General features: G+C 42.1%; 2 protein-coding genes across 2 annotated transcripts; one reads left to right on the forward strand and one right to left on the reverse strand.

The window, feature by feature from the left end:
• On the forward strand, window positions 1-14,729 carry gpcpd1 (glycerophosphocholine phosphodiesterase 1). Its single transcript, XM_075458484.1, has 20 exons — window positions 1-326; window positions 627-712; window positions 1,112-1,202; window positions 1,344-1,428; window positions 3,153-3,228; window positions 3,923-3,964; window positions 4,275-4,398; window positions 4,556-4,820; window positions 4,939-5,101; window positions 5,296-5,425; window positions 5,735-5,789; window positions 5,889-5,981; window positions 6,070-6,144; window positions 6,677-6,716; window positions 9,148-9,206; window positions 9,301-9,366; window positions 9,452-9,588; window positions 9,965-10,100; window positions 10,316-10,476; window positions 13,299-14,729. The coding sequence occupies exons 2-20, from the start codon at window positions 649-651 to the stop codon at window positions 13,495-13,497; spliced, it is 2,061 nt and encodes a 686-aa protein (XP_075314599.1). The 5' UTR covers window positions 1-326; window positions 627-648; the 3' UTR covers window positions 13,498-14,729.
• Window positions 14,730-15,915: 1,186 nt separating this feature from the next.
• On the reverse strand, window positions 15,916-20,637 carry LOC142375206 (uncharacterized). The gene is made up of 3 exons (XM_075459168.1): window positions 20,279-20,637; window positions 16,339-19,014; window positions 15,916-16,146 (listed from the first exon to the last, which is right to left on the reverse strand). The coding sequence occupies exons 1-2, from the start codon at window positions 20,331-20,333 to the stop codon at window positions 18,371-18,373; spliced, it is 699 nt and encodes a 232-aa protein (XP_075315283.1). The 5' UTR covers window positions 20,334-20,637; the 3' UTR covers window positions 15,916-16,146; window positions 16,339-18,370.

A 20,637-nucleotide genomic window follows, 5' to 3' on the forward strand; every position in this document is an offset into this window, starting at 1 on the left:
CTTTGACTAACCGGAAGATCGTCTGAACCGTCAAGCTTTCAGCGGTGAAGCTTTTGTCCGAGTTTTGTGCTCCACGTATAGGCGTTTTAACGGGGCTTTGAATCCTTTTTAAATTGTCGCTTGGGGTTACATCTACAGTTGTAACATATGCTGCCACTTCCGGCCAATCCTGATATCGCTTGATGAACTAAACGACTATGGCTGTTTTTGAACCGGCTGGTCTGTTACAGTGTAGCTCAGTCAGGTGCCTCTCAGCGGGATAGACGAACTGGGTTTGCTGTGAATTTCATTCCGAGAGTGCCAATAGCCAACAGAGAACTGTGAAGGTATGGAATATATGTATATATTTTTTTTATGTGTCTAGCACTAGTTTAGCCCTACAAACAACGCACGCTCTTAAATAGCTGCGCGGTTTGCCGGCTGGCCTTAAGCTAGCTGTGACACGAGTCGGCTAACGCTGACGTTGTTGCTCGTGTGATGTTATTATGAGTTCAGCGTTAGTCTGCAGCAGCCACGTGGGCCACTGTTGCCACCTAGTTTTACAGCCCATCTCTTCACAGCGTATATAATATTACCGGTAGGAGGTAAATGAAGGAAGACTTCATTTGAAACCTGATGTCTTACAGCTTGCACCTTCGGTATTCGTGAATGCCGTTGTCAACCATGGAGACCACTCAGGTGACCTTGGCTATTAGGGGAAAAACATCTCCAGGTATGTCTCAACTTAAACTTGAAGCTAACGGAAAAGTCACAGAGACGCGAACTTTGGTCTAATGAATTCGAAACCTCCCCTTGTGTTGTGTTGACATCGTCTTTATTTCCTCCTAATAGATGATTGAGTAACTTGAAACGCATTGTAATCCCTAAATCTTACATCAATAGACCAATATTGTTTTCTGTTCTCACACATTTCAGATTAAGCACCGGGTAAAGGGAGGGGAAACCAGTATTAACACTTGCACACCTGGGTTTTCACACACATTTAAAAAACCCAATCAATTACATCGTTTAAACGTGTAAAAGGGCTGTATTTGCTATCGTCAGTTTTTTTTATTTTTTTTTTATTTACTGTTAAAGCATCAAAGGTGAAATGTTACTTGCCTGATCACAGGTGAGGTGATAGCAGTGGTTGGTAGCTGTGAAGCCCTGGGAAGCTGGAACTATCAAAAAGCTGTGATCTTACATTCTCTTGGTGATGATGGGTGCGTGAAATTTTATATTTTGCAATCGCCTCTCTCTCTCATATCCAGGTTAATTTCAAACAGTTGTAATGACACGGCCTCTCTCGCTGTGAATAGGTATACTTCTTTGGTTCGAAATAATGTTTTGTGCTTTAATGGCAGACACATGTGGACTGCTACAACCACTGTACCTAGAGGTGTTGCTTCCAAGTATCGCTATTTCAAAGGCTTCTTTTTGGAGTCAAAGGTGAGTGTCTTTTCTTCAAAGTTGTAAAGCCAGACCTGATTAGTTTTCGTATTGTAAAAGAAAGTGGGAATTATTGTCGTTAAATGTGTTTGTATAGTCCTTTTAGTCTGTCTTTGCCTGAGTATCATTGCATCTATTATGACCTCATGAACTAATATATGTCCTTTTGCAGCTCATCAGAGAGAAGAAGCTTTCTTTTGCTTTTCTTTTTTTCTGTCTTTGCTCAAAGTCACCAAAAACTACAGTGTCCCTTGAGTTCTGAGGATCAAAATTAGTACGATCAATTCGCTGCAGCGTCCGCTGGGCTCATTTTCAAGATCTTTGCATCATTATTTGCTCATTAGGGCCCTGTTCACACTTGGTAGCAAGTGTCTTAATAAGTGACAAGTGGAAAGCTCTAAGTACAAGTGTGAATGCACCCAAGACTCATTGAGATCTGAATGATCAGACCGCATAAGGGACGACGGTGGTGTTTTGTTACCCATTAACGGATACATGATTTCTATTACAGCGAGTGTTGTTACTTTTTGGCAGTTAATGGAACACCACCCAGTGTGTTCTGGTCTTTTCGTAAGCAGAGATGCAGTCACACAGCATTCCCACAGTCTATTTTGCTCATTGTTCTTTTCCCTCATGTAACCTCATTACATAATGTATTGACTTCTCTGTCCAAAAAACGGATATTAGTCTGGGTTAGTCGGGCCCGCAGCAATGTCAAATGTTTGACTGTGACGACGGTGGCGTTGAAAGGGTCACCAAACGTTCTCGGGATTTTGTTTAAACTGCTGATTCGGTATCTGTCTGTGTGAGGTTCCTGTGCGGGTTTATATGCTGACGGGAGGAGGGAAGCGAGATTAAATCCCAGGCGGTCACTTGTGATGCTTCCTAAAGAAGACTGTGAGAGCGTGTGTGCTTAGAGCTGTCCCGTGGTCATGGTTCATTCCAAGTGTGAACAGAATATGTGAACTGGAATATCCATCCAAAAACAAACGGCCCAGCTGGTTTGCTCTATAATCTCATCACGTGTGCCTTTACCGAGCCTCTGTTAATCCCTCTTTCACCATGTTATACACCCACGGTGACATACCTGGGATCATTTTTCACTGAGGGAGAAAGAAAATGGAAGGTTGCAGTTTCTGGTGACTTTGTGTAGTTTGAATCAGGGTGTGGTGTTTTGTTTTTCGTCTCCAATGAATGGAGCTCACGTCGCGCTAGACGCAGCTTGTTTAGACTGGATTTCCTCAAGTGTTCTGCTGAACACTCAAGTGTTCTGCTGCTCTGTTTTGTGAGACCCCTTATTGTTCAGTAGATCATAAGACTGTGAAATGAAATTTGGCAACGTCTTGCCAAATAGCAGTAATATAAGAAGTTGGCGTTCCGCCAGCTGGATTTCTTTAGTAGTTGCAGATTTGACTAATGCCGGGTATTTGATTAGATTTTGAAATGGATGGCTAAAAATTAATTGCTGTGTACATGCACCATTGTTGCTCAAGTCACCAGGGTTTCGTGTCTTTTTTTTTTTTTCTCCCCTCGCTAACAAATCAACTTTTCAGATTTCAACCCAAGATGGCTGACTATCGTAGCTGGGGGATTGGTGACTATACCAACTCTTAATTCCTTTCTCACCCCCTGGTTCTAAAGACGCCTTTGGGGACAAGACAGAACGTTAACTCCATATCTCTGATTTGAAAAGCCTAACATTTTACCCAACATTGGAATTGCAGAGTGCAGGGGGTCCCTGTCAGATGATAGTCAATGTTTGGGAGACCCATCAACGCCCCCGCACGATGAGCCCTACAGGTATAGAATAACAAAAAAACAGTGCATGGTTGGGTCGGGTTTGGTAAAACGTGTCACACTCAAGCCTCCCATAGCCCCTCTTAGCCGTAGAGTCCGTTCTAGCTTATCCCATTGAGGAAGGCTTGTTGTTTTGAGCAGCTGATATTTTCAGAAGCCTGCAATGTTTCCTCGTCCTGTTCTGTTTTTTACTGGCAACCGTCTGAGATCCTCGTTTCTTCCGCCATTATGCGTACGCTTTTGGAAAGAGGCGTTCAGAGCAATTGCTGGACTGATTTATAGCCACTGAGGAAAGGCTGCAGTGCATTAGATGTTATGAGCTGTAGCCTTTATTAATGTGTCATGCTTGAGCTTTATCACAGCTTATCATCAAATCCTTGTTTTGTTATTTTATTTTTTTAAACTCCTGTAAATGCTAATATAAGATGCTGCTAAAGTAATCCCAATGCTCTGCTGGGTATTAAACAGGTTTTTATTGGATCAAGTCAACTTTCCTGAAGTTGAGGCTAGTCAGATCAAACTAACACATTACATTACATTTGACTTCTTGCTTTCGAACAGTTCTTATCCAACAAATATAAACGTGAGTTTTCATTAAACTCGTTGAGGTGCTCTGATTTGATCTCTGGTTGGCTCCCAACTTCTGTGTTGTTGAGATGTTTTGTTCCATTATTAAAGCTCCTTTCTTTGATTGCAGCATCACAGCAGAATGTTGACGATGGACAATTTGGAATTCACAGTAAGTCGGATTCAAATAAAACAAATATAAAGCCCTGACTAAAGGACCAACACAGAGTTTGAATTATTTACCTTTTTATATAGGTTTAATGTATGTAAGATCCCTGTGCTACAGCAATGCTGCAGTACTGCATTCACCACTGTTTCAGACGCTCGCTCTGCTGACGCTCTGCCCAGGTTTTGAGGTCACTCATTATAACCGAACAAAAGTGTAGCCTCCTCCCTGCTATTGTCGGGCGCTGTGCAGTCGGCATTCATGGCAGACAAAGTCGACGCTCGGCCTAATCTCATGCCATCCTCCTTTTCTATAGATGGGGTGAACTGTGTTGACTCAGGCTGGCTGACATGCCAGACGGAAATTCGCCTGCGCCTGCACTATTCTAAGATGTCTCCGGTGTCCATCACAAAGAAGAAATTCAAGAAGTCTCGGTTCAGGTGTGGATGACGCAACAGTCACATTTCACACTAGAGAAAGTCCAACGTGAAAGCGACATGAGATGTATCGTTACAGCTTAATTACATTAAACTTTTGTTTATGTGTCATTGTGCGACTGAAACTTACTTCCACATTTTATTTTCCCTGCACACACAGGATCAAACTTACATTAGTGGGCTTTGAAGAAGAGGATGAGGAGGAAGAGGAGGAGAAGGAGGAAGAAGAAGAAGATGAGCTCAGTCCTTCATCCTGGCTCAAAAAGACCACCACTCTGGAGATCAGTATGATCAGTGCCAATGGTTACAAGTCACGCCACTCACAGCCGGAGTCCGGCTACCCCATGGATCCTTTACGGTGGACCGAGTACAGCATCCACACGATGGACCCCGACAACCTCGAGCTCACCTTTGAGTTCTTTGAGGTAATACCACCTTTAATAAATCTGTACACCGTAAAAGAGTACGTCAACACAGCATATATTAATGATTACGTGTTGATATGTTTTATTAGTTATTGACTAATCATATCTTTGTTTACAGGAGGATATGAGTGAGCATGTAGTCCAGGGGGACGTCCACCAAGGACCTGTGGGGACAGCCTGTCTCCTCTCCTCCTCCTTTTGGGAGATTGGCAAGGACTCCGGAGTAGTGACCCTTCCCATAATGGGACGAAACTCCAGGCAAACTATCGGGAAAGTCAGAGGTAATATTTCCTGTCCGTGTGTGTGTGTGTGTGTGTGTGCTCTCCTTGGCAGAAGTGGTTATGTTAGAAAGGAATTATGTTTGCAAAAAAAGGTTCGAGACCCACAACTTGCTGGGCAATCCGAGAGCTCATTTCCATTACTGTTTTTCAATCATTGCGTTAACGACCGTGTCTGCTTCGATGTTGCGTTCTAGTGGATTACCTGGTCATCCGGCCAATCCAGGGGTTCCAGTGCGACATGAGCTCCTCGTACACAAAGCACTGGAAGAAAAGAAGTACTCTGGATGTGGGGCACAGGGGAGCAGGCAGCACCCAGGCAGCCAAGTGAGTCACACAGGCTTTCCCCACCTGAACACCAGCGCTATTAGTAAAAAAAAAAGCTAAACGTGGATGTATTGCATCACTTGCTTCTTGTTGAGAAATGGCAACATTTTCACAGAATTCATATCATAGTCTGATTATTGACTCTGCTCTCGGTAGTTTGAAAAAATTTAAGATGTGTATGGCTCCATCTGCATCTTTAACCTGGACCTATTTTCATGGTCCACTTTTCATGACCACCGGAAGCCATCGTTAAATTTTTTTTTTGTATTTTTGAAAGTTTTTTTTGTTTGTTGTTTCTGTAATTTACAGACACCACAGAGTCCGAGAGAACACAATAACCTCATTCAAAAGTGCTGCTAATCACGTAAGTCACAAAGGTGACTCATTTCTGAGGGAATTCTGCCTCCGGCATAACTGTTTAAGTCTCTCTCTCTCTTTCTTTTTTTTACCCGTTTACTTATAGGGTGTCGCCTTTGTGGAGTTCGACGTTCATCTCTCTAAGGATGCTGTGCCTATTGTTTACCACGATCTGACTTGCTGTATCGCCACCAAAAAGGTGCGGGACCTCTGTTTTTAGCTTTCACGTGTCACAACTTTTGCCACTGTAACCTATAAGATTATTAATTCCGTCTTCACCCCAACAGAAAAATGACAAAAATCTGGAGCTCATTGAGGTCCCCGTCAAAGACTTGACGTTTGATCAGCTTCAGCTTTTGAAGGTATCCCCCCGTACTTGATATAGTCGTAAACTATGCTATTTATGCGTTATTTTGATTAATAATTCAAAGTTGAAGATGAATATTTGGCTTAACTTTCTAGAAAAGAGCATCTGAAGGAGTTAAAAGAAACTCTGTGAGCCCCTGTAATTGTTATGGATGTTTTACTTCAATAGTGTGTGTGTGTGTTTTCTCCTATACGGTATGTAAAGAGCTAAATATAAAGCAGTTGTTGCTAGATACACTGGTCTGTGCAGGGATGTATTTGTGGTAATGCCGGATGTAATTGCATCCAGACAACACGGAGTCAGATTTAGGTGCTCATGCTGCCATTGTAATTGGATCTCCACCAGATGTGTATATATATATATATATATAGTCTATGCTATTTTTAAGATAAATGTTTGTCCAGCTTGTTTGAAGGTCACCAAACAGAAATTGGTTTAGATGATTTGGGGGGGGGGGGGGGGGGGTTAAGAAACCTGTTAGTTTCTTAATGTTTCTATTGATGTACACATGTGATCTTTTTCTTTAGGTGGCCCATGCCACTGCGGTGAAAGAAAGCGACCACAAAGGTATGCACCATTTTGTCTCTTCGGTTCTTGTTTTCCTCCAATACCTCTGCCCTTCCTCACTAGGATGAAAGATTTACTTGGCTTGGTTGTAAAATGATATGTTATGAGGAAGGAGCAGGGTCGGGTTTACCTGACTCCCGCCCTCTGGTATTCGCATACCATCTGGGACGAGCCCACATCCGACATGATTTCAAATGGGGCTATTTTTTCTAAAACTCGTGCATGTGATTGGATGAAGAATCTGTCCGTCATCTTGACTAACACGCCACTTCAGCCACTCCCAATGACTCAACCCGTGACGTAGCTCAGAGCTTACCTGACTCCCGCCCTCTGGAGCATGAATGGGCGGCCATAACGCCGAAACACATATGACTCCCAGGCTCCTCAGATGGTTGTTTGAGGAAAGGGAACGCCCCCGCGTGTAGTTGGTGAACGCAGCCAGATGACGTGAGTCAGTTTAGGGTCGGATGATATGGACCAAAAATCTTGGTATTTCTAGGCCAAATAGCGATATGTACCATTAATTCATACATGATGGGCTACGTGTTCGGTTTCAACTCAATGCATTGGGTAGGACGTTGCAAGCACTTTACTTTCAAATCAAATAATCAAATCAGAACTCTTCCAGATTGTCTTCTTCTGCTCACCATGGCACAGCCGTGCAAATATGTAAAGAACAAACATAAGAGGCCTTCCCCATTTAAAAATGACTGAAAAGAACACTTTAACCAGCAGTTCGCCACAAATGCGACGCCGTGCTATTAAAGGTAGGGTAGGAGATCCTGGGTTTTGAGTCCAGTGAAGCTGTTTTTTCAAAATACACAGGTCAAAAGTCCCAACCTCTTTCTTCAGACTTTCCCCCCGAAGCCACGCCTCTAGAGTACATGAACGTGCAATGCTTGTTCACAAGCACGAAGGTGCACGAGCGCTGTTCTGACAGCAAGCATCGATCGTTGCCGTATTTAGTATGTAGTATATGCTAACTATACGTTTAATAATGCTAGGTGCTAGCCAAGCTGGCTCTAGTTTAGCTTCCTGCCAAGCTTCTGGACGCGTAATTCGTTCACGGAGCAGGGTACGCGCACAGGGGGAAGGAGGGGGAGGGAGGAGCAGATTGCAGTTTGATAGAGGCATCAGAATCCAATCATCGTTAACGATCCGTTCAGTATGATTGGATAGTGTTTTTCCTGGATTGTTCGTTCTAGAGGCCACTAAAACTTTTAATTAATTGGTTGCAATGGGGGTGTGAAGAGTATTTCAAGCAATATGTAAAAAAAAATGCTCCAGAAAAAGAACCCCTACCCTAGCCTGGCTGACGCGTCCACAATCTCGATGAGATGGTGGTCTGGGAACTAGGTGTGCATTTTCTCGTATTTGAGGCGTGGTTTACGAATGCCTAGAGCCGTTTATTGGGCGCTACGAATGTCTATCAAATGACGTCAGGTTCTTCCCATGCTGCTTTGCGCGCGATTCATAGTCAATTGTATCACTTATACCAGATGACGACAGAAATTCGACGAGGAAGAAGAAAAAAATGGAAAATAAAAGTAAACTTGCGCTCTAAGCTACTTAAATTAACAACAAAGTAGGCCTATATGCTATATTCTACATGAATTTTTATGTTTTAGAGTTGTGAATTTATTTTAATAATGGAGAAATTGAGCAGCCTTGCTTTGTTGTCTACAGTAGTAGATCAACCCTCATCTTACTTTGAAGCTCCCAGCTCCCAGAAGTGACCTCGACGTAGCTTTAGCAGCAGAAAAGCTATCAGGCTTGTGTTGATAATAATAAACTCCTGGACTATGTACAAACTTCCAAATGCATCGTTTTGTGAGTACAGACCATATTTGTACTACTGTAGAAGTTTGGTCATGGCATGTGATTTTAGTGTGGTAATTTTGGAGATACTGCCAGGGTCCGTCAGCGCTTGTACTAAGCTATTCGGGATAACTCAGTAACTCAGCTGATGTTCAGCCAATATCGGAAAAACTTCGGGTGGGCTACTTGGCTGGATGTCACGGTTCAAATGACCCTAGGGTGAATCTACTCCGAAACACTTTCTAAGGCTGCATCGAACGGTAACGTTGTGTCTGCTGTCATGTTGGATTAACACTCTACAAGCTTCGGTGTAGCGCATAGACGTCGTCATCGTCTTGCTGCCCCCCCCCTCCCCTCAGATTGTATTGATATACATGAAATGTTCTGATTTCATACCTTGTTTGACAAAAATACAGAGATGTATATATCTGTATATATATATGTGTGTGTGTGTGTATATTGACCAAAAGACTGTCAGGAATTCAGTTTTTATCAAAGATTGCTTTGTTTACCTCATCTTACACAACAGCAGCGTTGAATTGAAAGTATTGTGTGATTTGATCAGCAGAAAGATAAATAGAGTGCATGAACAGTCCTCATGCTTGTTGTTCAGATCTGCTGGACGATGAGGATGAAATTGATGACCATCAGCCGTTCCCCTCGCTGCCACAGGTGAATGACTTATCGTGATCATCAGTAATAAAATGTCATCTGCTGCTACTTTTGCTTCACGTTAAAACGATGATCTTTCGCTGTTCCTGCAAAGATTTTCCAAGCTGTTCCTGAGCACGTTGGCTTCAACATTGAGCTGAAATGGATCAGCCAGATGAAAGTGAGTATTATAAGGAAGAATAACAAGAAAACAAACCCAGAATTTTTAACATAAGCTGATGGTTTTTAATACCTTGTATTTGCAGGATGGGACATGGGACGGAAACTTGTCCTCCTATTTCAACATGAATGTATTCCTCGACATTGTCCTGTCGTGCGTTCTGCAGAACGGTGGGAAAAGACGCGTTATCTTTTCCTGTTTCGACCCAGATATCTGCACAATGTAAGAGCAACAAACTGCATGGGATCCACAAACACTTGTCACTTTTTTTTGGAGGTGTATGAAAGCCTCATCAAATAGTTTGCCAGTGTTGATTTATTTCAGTAGGAACACTTTGAAGGTTTATTTTAGATCTGCAGTCAAAGAAATTAAAAATATATATTATTTTTTTAATCAAAGATCTCTTTGATGAATGGAAAAAAACAAAATATTTCTTAAGTTCTTGTCTCTATCTTAGGTCGATTCACGTTAAAGCTTCACTGGGTGTGCATAAATTCTTAGTGTCTTATCAGAGTGAACAGATGCCGTCTCCACTGGATATGGTTATGAATAGATACCCCTCAGCAGCTTATCAAATCTGTGTATATTTGTCGTTCAGGGTGCGTCAGAAGCAGAACAAGTACCCAATCCTCTTCCTGACTCAGGGAATTTCAGTGAAATACCCAGAGCTGATGGATATTCGATGCCAGACCACTCAAATCGCCATCAGCTTCGCTCAGAGCGAAAATATTCTGGTGAGTGATTTATATACTGTTGACTGCAACTGCACTTTGGGCACTCATCATGAACAATGTAAAGTGTTGCTGTCCTAACTTCTCCTGAAATGAATGAGAAGGCTTAAACCCTTCCAACTATTGACCAACAGTCAAAAATAAATGTGAAAGAGCAGAGTGAATCTCAGGTCCCGCCGCCGTCCTCCTTCCAATTTGCTGGACTTGATGTGTTGCAGGGAATCAGTGCCCACGCTGAAGAACTGTTGCAGCACCTGAACTACATCGAGGAAGCTCAGTCCAAAGGCCTGGTGGTGTTCAGCTGGGGAGACGACAACAATGATCATGAAATCAGAAGGAAGCTGAGAGAGCAGGGAATCGATGGCCTCATCTATGACAGGTTGGTTCAAATTCATCGGCCGACTATAAACACAATCTGTACATCACGTGTTAAAGTTCAGAGTGAGCAGGAGTAGAGACGTGTTGTTTCTCGTCTTATCTTATTGTGTTTGCTTCTATCTAAGGCCTGTCGCGATTATGACATTGTCACTGGATACAAATTTATCTGTACTGAGCACCTGTTGTTTAGACTAATCTTTACAGCTTGTTTTCATTCATCTGTGTGTCTGGGGCAGAATGCGCCGACGCTTGCCATATTTTGCAGTTAATCCCGGCTGCAGACACTCTCATTTTGGTGTGTTGTGTTATTTCGGCTCGTGTTTTACGAAGCTGGAGCTGTGCCCGTATGCCCAGGTTTCAGCCATCAAAATTCTATGCTCCTCTTGGTGTATATGATTAACAGATCTGCTGTCCATCTCTGACTTTATGATGATATGACTATAGTTTGTAGGTCTGTGCTACACCCAGCAACACAGACAACCTCAAACATTTACGCATGCAGGCCATTGCTGCGTCAGACGATACCAAACTTCTTTTAAAGGCAAAGTTCTGCTTAACATTTATATCTAGATCAATTGCTGTTGCCTAATTTTTGTCATGTATTGTCTGAAAAACACTGGAAAAATGTTTATTTTCTGTGCTATTAAAGGCCTCTTCACTGGGGACATTTGGCAGTAGCAGCTGCATAAGACATTAGACTTCTCAGTTTATCTGCAGTAGAATAAACTATCCAAATTTGATTATGGATTACACTTTCATCATGCTCAAAGATCAGGTCTATTTATCCATAAGTCATTTTTTTTGGAAACGAAAGGTAAAGTCAGATTTTAGAGGAGTGTTTTCAAAGAGTCAATAACTGACATATCTGCCATCCTGAAGGCTGCTTTGAGAGCGATTGACTGCTCCTTTACTGAGAGCAAACTGGTCTCGTCAAAAAAGCAGATAGCCTTTTTTGGAAATGCTTCCTTATTAAGAGCTGAACAATTTTGTTTTCCTTCTGAAGCCTCTGCTGTTTAAGTAACACTCTGTCCTGCACACAGGACATCGTTCTAGCAGACTCATTTTTAACATTCCTAAGCAGGCCTTTCAGTACCATCCACGTTGCAGCTCCATTTCACTCCGCTGTGTAAAAAAGATTAGTCAGCATGTTTTTCCAAGGATGAACGTTATGTAATCTCGCACTGGCAGACTGGGTGAATCATTTGGCACCTGTTGTTTTGTTTTTTTTTTGTTTTTTTTTCAACATAAAAACCTAGATTATTCATCGACTGCTTTGAGCGTGAACTAGACACGTGGCAGCGCTGTTACAGAAAGGCTGGGTTAGAGTCGAGGTGGGATAGTTCTTAGCATTCACAACAGATCTTCTTTGACCAGCCGTTTCAGTTCTGTGCGCCTCTATAGAGTGACTTTTGCTCTATATCCTCAGTTCGCACTTTGACCCAGTCTGTCACAGAAAGCAGAACTAAGCAGATTTGCTGCAACCCAGCTGTCCCTGCACACTTCAGATGTAATCATTGTTGTTATAACTGTGCCTCTTTTTTGCAGAATTTGTGAAAGCTTGGAGCCATATTTTGACTCAAGTTCTCCTGATTCCTGTAATGTCTCTCTGGTTCCTGCGTTTTGTCAATTTACTCACCATACACCCTGTTTTTGCACAATAATGCTCCTTGAGAAAGATACATGAGACGGTTGACTTGTCGCGTTTCCTGCGCCTTTCTAGTGGCTGGATTTTTATCAACTGCCATGTGTATCATGTTTGAGGCTGAGCCCTTGCTTTTGATTTCTTTTATGCCTGCACATTGTTTTGGATATGCTTTGAAAGGCCTCCTTTGAGTCAGATTTTGCCAACTTAAAAGATTGACGTAAAAAGTGGCATCAAGAGCGAATGGCTTGTTGAGTGCATGAGACCGTTGCGTGACCCTTCGACTTCTGTTTGAACGACTTTTAGCTCCTGGTTTTATTCAAATTTGCTCAAAGCTCATGCAAGTGTCACGGCTTCAAATGACAACGCACAGGCATGCACACCATCCTAGATCCCAAAGTCACCTGCCAACAATATTTGGAGCTTTGCAGATTTATTATCAGCACCTATGAGGCCTTTGGAATGATCTGCCTGTAGCTGTTTTGGGAACACTTTTATTTATTCACAATAAGGGTGATTGCACTGGATTCTCTTTGAACCCTCTGCCCTCATTCGGTGAACCGTTATGGTTCTACACCGTCTGAATCTGTTTGAGCTGTTTTGCTTGACGGAATTCACACCGTGAGCATTTATTATTACTGGGCTCATAAAGCTGGAAACGGGCTTCCTCAGGCGGGTTACCTTTAAGAGTCACGTGACTTTATCTGCTCTGGTGCAGGTTGTGAAAGCAAACAGGCCAAAAATAAGCGGATAAGCACAAAGTGAACTTGGCAGTGACGAGCTGGCAGGAATGACTCCTTCCTGCAGCCAGAATGGCAACCAGTGCAATCATTTCCCTTGCTGCACAGCAAATGCGGCGGATCTTGCCGTTTGGATTAGTGCATGAAAAATAGTGTGAAATGACTTTGTTTGAAAATCAAGATAGTTATTATGTTTTTGGCACTCTTAGATCAGACGTGGGTAATGTTTTAAAAAAATCCGAATTAAAGTCAGAAGCGAAGCACGTGCTTCACCACGATCATTTTGCATAGAATATTGCTTCTCAGCAGTCTTTATTTGTATGTTTGAGTTTGTGAAGAGTTTGTTTAAAAGTATGAGATTTTTTATTATTATTTTTTTTTCTATGTGGAAAACTACCTCATGTCACGATACTAACTGCAGTCCTGTTTCCTCCTTTCTAGCATCTGTGAGGCTCAAGCAGAGCAGCAGAACTTCTTTCAGGTAGAAGAGAAACACACCCTGCAGGAAGTGATTACAGAGGAGACCATGAAGAGCTCCAACTGCTCCTGCTACTCCATTCCCTGCTCCATGGCTCCCTGCATTGCCTCCACAGCCAATGGTGGCAGCGCCGAGTCCGATTCTGGCCTCAGCTCTTCTTAAAAAAAAAAAAGCACTAAACGTTCTACCTTTCAACACAACTCGTTGTACGTGCACACAGAGGATGACCAAAGTAGAGTTGGAGGATAAACAAAAGCTTGCAGTTGCTCAACAAAAGAAACTAAAAAGAATGCTTGTGGATTTTTCTGTCCTCAGAAGTTTTCCTATTTATACTCTCCTTTAAACAAGTGGATGTTTGGCCAAGAACATTAAAGGAGTCATGCAGGCTTGCAGATTTTTACAAATAAAACAGAGTAGAGGTCCTCACAACAGTGGACCGCTCTCAATGTGGAAAATCATGCATCATAATGTACTCATGATGCATCTATTGATAGTCTGAGTGTAAAAATTGAATCTGTTTGATATTTTATGGGTCTAAAAGTAAAACGTAGCTTTAAAGAAAAAAAAAAAAGTATGTCCTAAAGTATGATGACGCAAGATTATGCTGGTTTTTGCATGTTTCTGCCGTTATTCATGTGCACGAAGCCATTACCGTCTGTGTTACTTTGCTGTGACTAAGAATTTTGCAGTTTCAGGCCAACCAGTCCATTGCTGGGTTAGTTTTGGATTCTACAAACGGCACAAGAAGATGTGCAATTAGATGCAAATGCAGGTTGCCAATAAATGGCTTTCAGGTGGACCGACTCGGGACTCTTGGTCATTTACCACATGAATGATGAACTTATTTTTCAATGAAGAGCTTTAGGTAAAGGCCCTTTCTCCACCGGAAACACCTTCACATTTTTCTGATTAGATTAGTTAGAAATGGCTATCATTGTACATGGCACGTTATATACCGTATGTACTGTATCCTTTAGCTTTACATCTAATTGGTTTAAGGAAGGGTAAAAGAATGTGTATGTGTATGGGGGGTGATATTTTTTGTTGTCTTTTGTTACCACAGCCTTAAAGGGGGAGAATAGTTTCTGCTTCGAGCCTTTTCTGTAAAATGCAACATTTCACTCTTCATCTATTAGAGAGGACTCTACTCGAGTCCATTACCTCTTTCTCTACCTTTAACTCTTTCCTCTACGTCCTATTTAACATCTCAACACCATTTCTCTTTGTACCAAGTTACCCGTGTATTCATCTGTAATATATTTCCTATAAAGTATTTGTCTCTGAACTAGTGATTGCTGCACGCATGCCCTTAGCATCTCAACAATTGGACAGAAGAAAGAATAAACGCTGTATGATAACTTCCACTTGTAAATAAAATAAACGCTTATATTTGATTATTTTGTCTGTAAGTCAGTGTTGACTCTGAATAAGGAGGGCAGAGCTGTTCCTTAGGTCCAGTGTTGGCTTTTCAGAGCTGAACAGTGATCACGTTGAATCCTTTTCAACAGCCTCCAGACAGACCTTCAACTTTGTCCGACATACATCATAGAACATCTGAATTCAACAAAACTTTAAACAACAAATTCAGATGTGTCTACAGTGGTAGCAGAAATGATGAGTAACTTTGTCTTACGTTACTAAAAGCATTTTTCAGCCCATATCTCTAACTTCCAGAGACCCATGCCATTGTGTTTTAGAGGGTACCACTATTATTCAGTTGCTTCTGCACTGGGACAATGAGCATAAACATCCAGGTAAATCAGGAGAACTTTTAAAACCCTTTCAGATATTTTTTCTTTTTATGAATGTTTTTTTTTAAAACAAATATCCAGAAATGAAGATGGCTGGTTGATGTTGTCATAAATAGAGACAACATCCTCCTCAGTACTATGCATTTTTAATCACATCACCTCAAACTAATGAAATTTGAATTTAAACAAAAGCACAAGAAAGATTTTCCAGATAAATTCATTAGACTGAGCCGGCCCTCTGGCAAAAATAAACTGAAATATTTCCACATGATGCAGCTGAAAGAGCTGTGATGTCATGTCATTGTTAAGGACCTGAGGAAAAATCTGTTAAATTACACTCTTAGATAATGCCATTTAATTTGATGCACTTTAGTAGAAAAAAAGCTACTTCTGCGCTTTAAAGGCATTCTACCAATAGGATGATATCTGCTGTAAACTGCCTCCCATGTTTGTTCTGTCATATCTGTGGAATGAGGCTATTAGTCAAAGAAGAAAGACCAAATCAAATGTTATAGCTGATCATTTAGAATTCAGATTGGTAAAATATTCCTTATGTGTCTGACACAGACTGCAGAAAGCTTTGTAGGGTCTGCTTTTAAGAGTGTTGCATCAGAAGATGGTCGTTCTCTGAGGCAAAGTTATTGTTTGGCGTTTCATTTAGCAGAGGAGAGGGTAAGTGTAAAAACTGTTCATTTTTATTGATTCCAGCACCAAAGCAGCATGTAAAATATAAATGCAAACAATTTGTTTTAAATACATAATTTACGAATAATGTCTTTAAAGAACAACACTGTCCCACTGGTTGTCTTTCAGTCCCAATTGTCTGCGTCTTGTCTGGACTGTTATTTCTGCAGGTGTAGGTAAGCAGATCTTCTCTGTGAGGAGCTTCACACACGGAGACGGCTTCATCTGTACGGCTCGGTGTGGGAGGCTTTTCATCGTTTCAGCTGGGGCCGATCAATAGTCCGGTGTCTGGGAGCAGATTTGGTGCTGGAGTGTGTTCAGGGGACGGCTGTGCTGCTGGAGCTTCCTGGGACTGGTCCATGTCCACTGTGAGGTGCTACAAGAGAGACAGAAAGAAAGTCCTGATTTAAGCTTAAGCATAACTTTGTGACAACTTTTTCATCTTTTGTTTTTAAAATAGCAGCTTGTTTCCTTTCTTTTTTCTATAATATCTGCTAATATCATCTAAATGCAGTATATAATGTGCCTTTTAACTGATCACGACTTTGTGACACTAAAAATGACCTACCCCAAGTCCTCCTTTATTTCTTTTTTTTAACATCAGCTTCTCTCATCCGGCTGGGAGCTCCTCGTCGTCACGGAAACCCTGGGTGCATAACGGCAATGTCGGGTCCACAGTCTCTCTCCTTCGGACCTGCGCTCGAGTCTTCTCTCATCTATGATCACCTCGGTAAAACACAGCAGGAAAAGGAAGGAAAAACTGCACAAGTACTCAACATGTGTGAGCTAGCACACATTGATTTCTGTAGATTTGGTTCATTAGTCGGACGGAATCATGCACTCACCTGTTTTGCACAATACGTTACCTGCGGTAGCTCAGGTGTTCCAGTTTGTCCTCCGTTCGTGTCAGAGTTGTTGTTTCTTTGTCATCCGCTGGTCCTTCCATCAGCAGGAAGCCCACAGAGGCTCAGGCCAGCGTGACGTGTGTTCACACAAAAGAGGAACATCAGAGGTGGACACTTTATTAATCCTGCAGGGGGGAATCCTTTAACTTCCCCTTGCAGGATTAATAAAGTACTTTGATTTGAATCAGGCCTGGATCAGAAGGAGGGACCCCCTCCTGAAACTTAGCCTGTGAAGACAGTTCCACCTTCCTGTACTTATATGACTGTGACATGACACAGGTAGCAGTGAAGAGAATGCTTACTATTATATCTAGTTTGCAAATGAATTACAAAGCCAAGTCCTGCAGATAAACCGGTTTGTAACACTCCACAACACACTCACTCACAGTCGTATCTTTCGCCTGACAAATTTCCAAAGGTGAGTTCAGTCCGTCCCCCTCTTTCTCTCTGACATGCAGCAACCACTCAATCAAAGCGATAACTACCAGGTGACCACGATACCGTTACGTACTATGATAATTCCACCTTATAACAGAACAGAAGTTTTAGAAACCATACGTAATCTTTTCCATCCGTCAATATTTCCACTCGGCCCCCAAAGCGTTGTCTGACTCTAACCCAACACCAACACCAGAGTTTGGGTGCCTTGCCCAAGGACACTTCAACATCTGAACTGGATGATGTGGGGATCAAACTACCAACCCTTCGATGAGTGGATGACCCGCTCTTTCTCCTGAAACACTGCCACCCCGTCTCTCACTCTCTCGCAAGCTGTCATTTATCTCTTTGAGGTCTCACCCGACAGGTGAACGTAACATTTGATAAGCGATCCACGGGTCAAATAAATCTAATGCCATCAGTAAATGGTCAATATGTATAAGAAATTCTACATTTTTGAATAAATACACATTAGGTTGCCCCCTGAATAACAACCTACACATGATATTTCTTATCAGTTTTGAGTCTTCTTCTTTTGTCTTCACCTGTCCTTTTGTGCTTTGCTACTCTGTCCATTCATCTTCCTGCCATGTTACTGATTTGGATCGCCACTGTTTTACTCTCTCCTGTGGTTTTTATATATTCCTGGACATCTTCATTTGCTCAGACCAGTTATAGTTAAAGCTCACTTTGTTTGCCATAGCTGCCTTCTGTGCCCCGCATTTGAGTCCTCTTCCTACTACACACACGACATTCTCATAACATTTAGTATTACAGCATTACATTGGCCTGGTGCAAGACGCTACCGCAGGCTGTGCCAGCCCTGCCCAATGTAAAACACCGCTCTCAAATATTGTATTCCAAAATCTAGCGACCGGATAAAGAAAGACCCTGGTGCAAGACGCTACCTAAGGCATTACCAGTCCAGCTAAACTCAAATGTTACCTCCTAAAGTTTAAAAGACCAAAATCTAGCGACCGGATAAAGAAAGACCCTGGTGCAAGACGCTACCTAAGGCATTACCAGTCCAGCTAAACTCAAATGTTACCTCCTAAAGTTTAAAAGACCAAAATCTAGCGACCGGATAAAGAAAGACCCTGGTGCAAGACGCTACCTAAGGCATTACCAGTCCAGCTAAACTCAAATGTTACCTCCTAAAGTTTAAAAGACCAAAATCCAGCGACCGGATAAAGAAAGACCCTGGTGCAAGACGCTACCTAAGGCATTACCAGTCCAACTCGACTCAAATGTTACCTCCTAAAGTTTAAAAGAACTGCTGTCATCCCATCTGGCCCTCTTAACAATTAAGTCCACAAAGCACTCCACACAGTAGTCGAGCCCAGAAGTTAAATGAGTTGCCTCACAGCTCCCCCCGTGCCTGCTGGGATCCCAGCCTTCACTCTGTAGGAAGCTGAGGCCAGAGGTTGAGGGAGGTGGCTTTCCAGAGAACTGCTCCTCTCCAAAGCTCTCCTCACAACTCTTCCTCGGCCTCTTTGCATCGGACTGCGATTCTTCGCTTTCCTCCCTGCTCCTCTTTCTGGAGGTGCCAGGGCCAGAAGCGGAAGAATCCGAGTCCTCTGCATCGCTTTCCTCCAGATCAAACCAACTAACTTCTCCCTCAGAGAACGAGTACACTGAGCCCTCACTGGTACAGCTTTCTGTATCAGAGTCCTCCTCATCATGAACAATACCCCGATTCTCCAAAACATCATCGGCTTCCTCACAAAAAGAGAAGTCGGGGACGTCAACATCATTAAAAACTACCCCGATAGGACCTCTAAGCTCATTCTCATCATCTGAGGAGACATAGCTAGCGAGACTGTTACCGTCATCTTCATCGATGATGCGGGGCAGCTCGGGGAATCCCTCAGCTGCAGGACGCTCTCTGACGACGCCAAGACCTGCGAGAAAGAAAGATGAATTGCAAACATTTTAGTACTTCTCTTTAAAGGATGTGCTGAAACACCACAAGTAAATAGTGGTTTATCAGAAGTGTGTGTGCGCATGTTTATGTGGTTGAAGCAGATTAAATGGAGAACTGCATCTCTCTGGGATTTACGCTTGAAAAAAACCCACCACCAACGCAGATTCTTAGAATTTGAAACTTTTTTCAAGCACTGCTTCATCAACCACAAAACAGGGAGAACAGCGAAGAAAAAAAACACATAAACAAGTACACCAGCCAGTGACCTTCACATTCTGACAGGCAACAATTCATGCAGGAAGCCCACATAAGACTCGACTTTGCAACCGGTTTGATAAACACCACACACACACACACACAGATGAGAACGCCAGTACCAGACATGCAGCATGCACCATCACCTCAGAGTTAAAACACTTAAATTTGCCTTACCTTAGACATAAAACGTATTTGGTTCCACACAAACAGTATACATAATGTATAAATATAGGGGACTTAATTTTGAACAACACAAAGCATTTTTTTGGGAGGGAAAAACAACATAACGCCCAGATGAAACAAGTTCAAAGGAAGGCAAAAGTAAAAAAAAACAACAACACGGCAACCGGGTAAATGTAAGAAAAAGGAATGACTTTCATCAGTACAAAAATGAGTAGAGGAGGCACAAAAAGCTATTTCTCACTTATAACAGATCCAATTATTGTGTATTTTGATAAAAAACGGACCACAAAGTGAAATTTCATTTATCACGTAAACTCAGCTGGTTGAAGCCGGGACGTTCTGACATCTGTTCAGAAAGCTTATTTTAATAGTTCCACAGTTTCCATAGTGACCAACAACAACAAAAAAATGCATTCAGAGCATTTTATGAAAAAACTCCAAGTCGCCATTTTGGTTTCTAAACTTTCAAGACAAAATTGGACAAAACAGATGCTCTCGACCAAAAAATAACATTCTTTTCAAATCACTAAACCACAATTAGGCTATAACATTCTTCACTTTTCCCGGGAATTCAAATAAACGCGGACCAACTTTATGCTACATCCAAAAACTTTACAGTGTAAACCAATGATGTTGCCAAACTCTGGGGAATTTCTGTGTTTCAACGACCTTTAAATCCATCAAAGTGATGGCTTCTATAAGTCCCATCACAGACAATATTCCTATTTTGGTGGGATTCATTATTTCTAATGAAATAAATCATTCATATGAAGGAAAAACATTCATTTCATTTTGCTCACCGGTTGGACGTGGCAGTGTTCCGACCAGGTGTTCCTCTCCGAGTGCTTGCATCATTTCTGGTTGAGTTTTTTCTTCTTCCTTCGGTAATTCACCAACTTTTTCAGCAATAAAAGGCTGACCAGGTTTTTTACCAAATGGATGTTCAGTCCAAGTTCAGGTATAAAAGGAAGGAAGTAAAGAACTCTGCGGCTTTTTATAGGGGATCGAACGCGCGTTCCGTTCTGTTTCCATGACTTTTCCAGACGAAGGCACGCAAGTAGGCTACGTGTGCGTGAGACACATTTTCATGATAACTTGCCAATTGATTTGCGCTTAAAAAGTGATATCAAAATCGTTCAGGAGATATTAACCTGCAGCA

Source organism: Odontesthes bonariensis, chromosome 24 (assembly GCF_027942865.1).
Source record: "Odontesthes bonariensis isolate fOdoBon6 chromosome 24, fOdoBon6.hap1, whole genome shotgun sequence".
Classification (NCBI taxonomy): Eukaryota; Metazoa; Chordata; class Actinopteri; order Atheriniformes; family Atherinopsidae; genus Odontesthes; species Odontesthes bonariensis.

Coding starts and splice junctions, on each gene's coding strand:
- gpcpd1 (XM_075458484.1), top strand. CDS start 649: ATGCCGTTGTCAACCATGGAGACCACTCAGGTGACCTTGGCTATTAGG. Junction 6,717..9,147: donor GAAAGAAAGCGACCACAAAG/GTATGCACCATT, acceptor CTTGTTGTTCAG/ATCTGCTGGACGATGAGGAT. Junction 10,101..10,315: donor CTCAGAGCGAAAATATTCTG/GTGAGTGATTTA, acceptor GATGTGTTGCAG/GGAATCAGTGCCCACGCTGA.
- LOC142375206 (XM_075459168.1), bottom strand. CDS start 20,333: ATGATGCAAGCACTCGGAGAGGAACACCTGGTCGGAACACTGCCACGT. Junction 19,015..20,278: donor AACACTGCCACGTCCAACCG/GTGAGCAAAATG, acceptor TCTTTCTCGCAG/GTCTTGGCGTCGTCAGAGAG.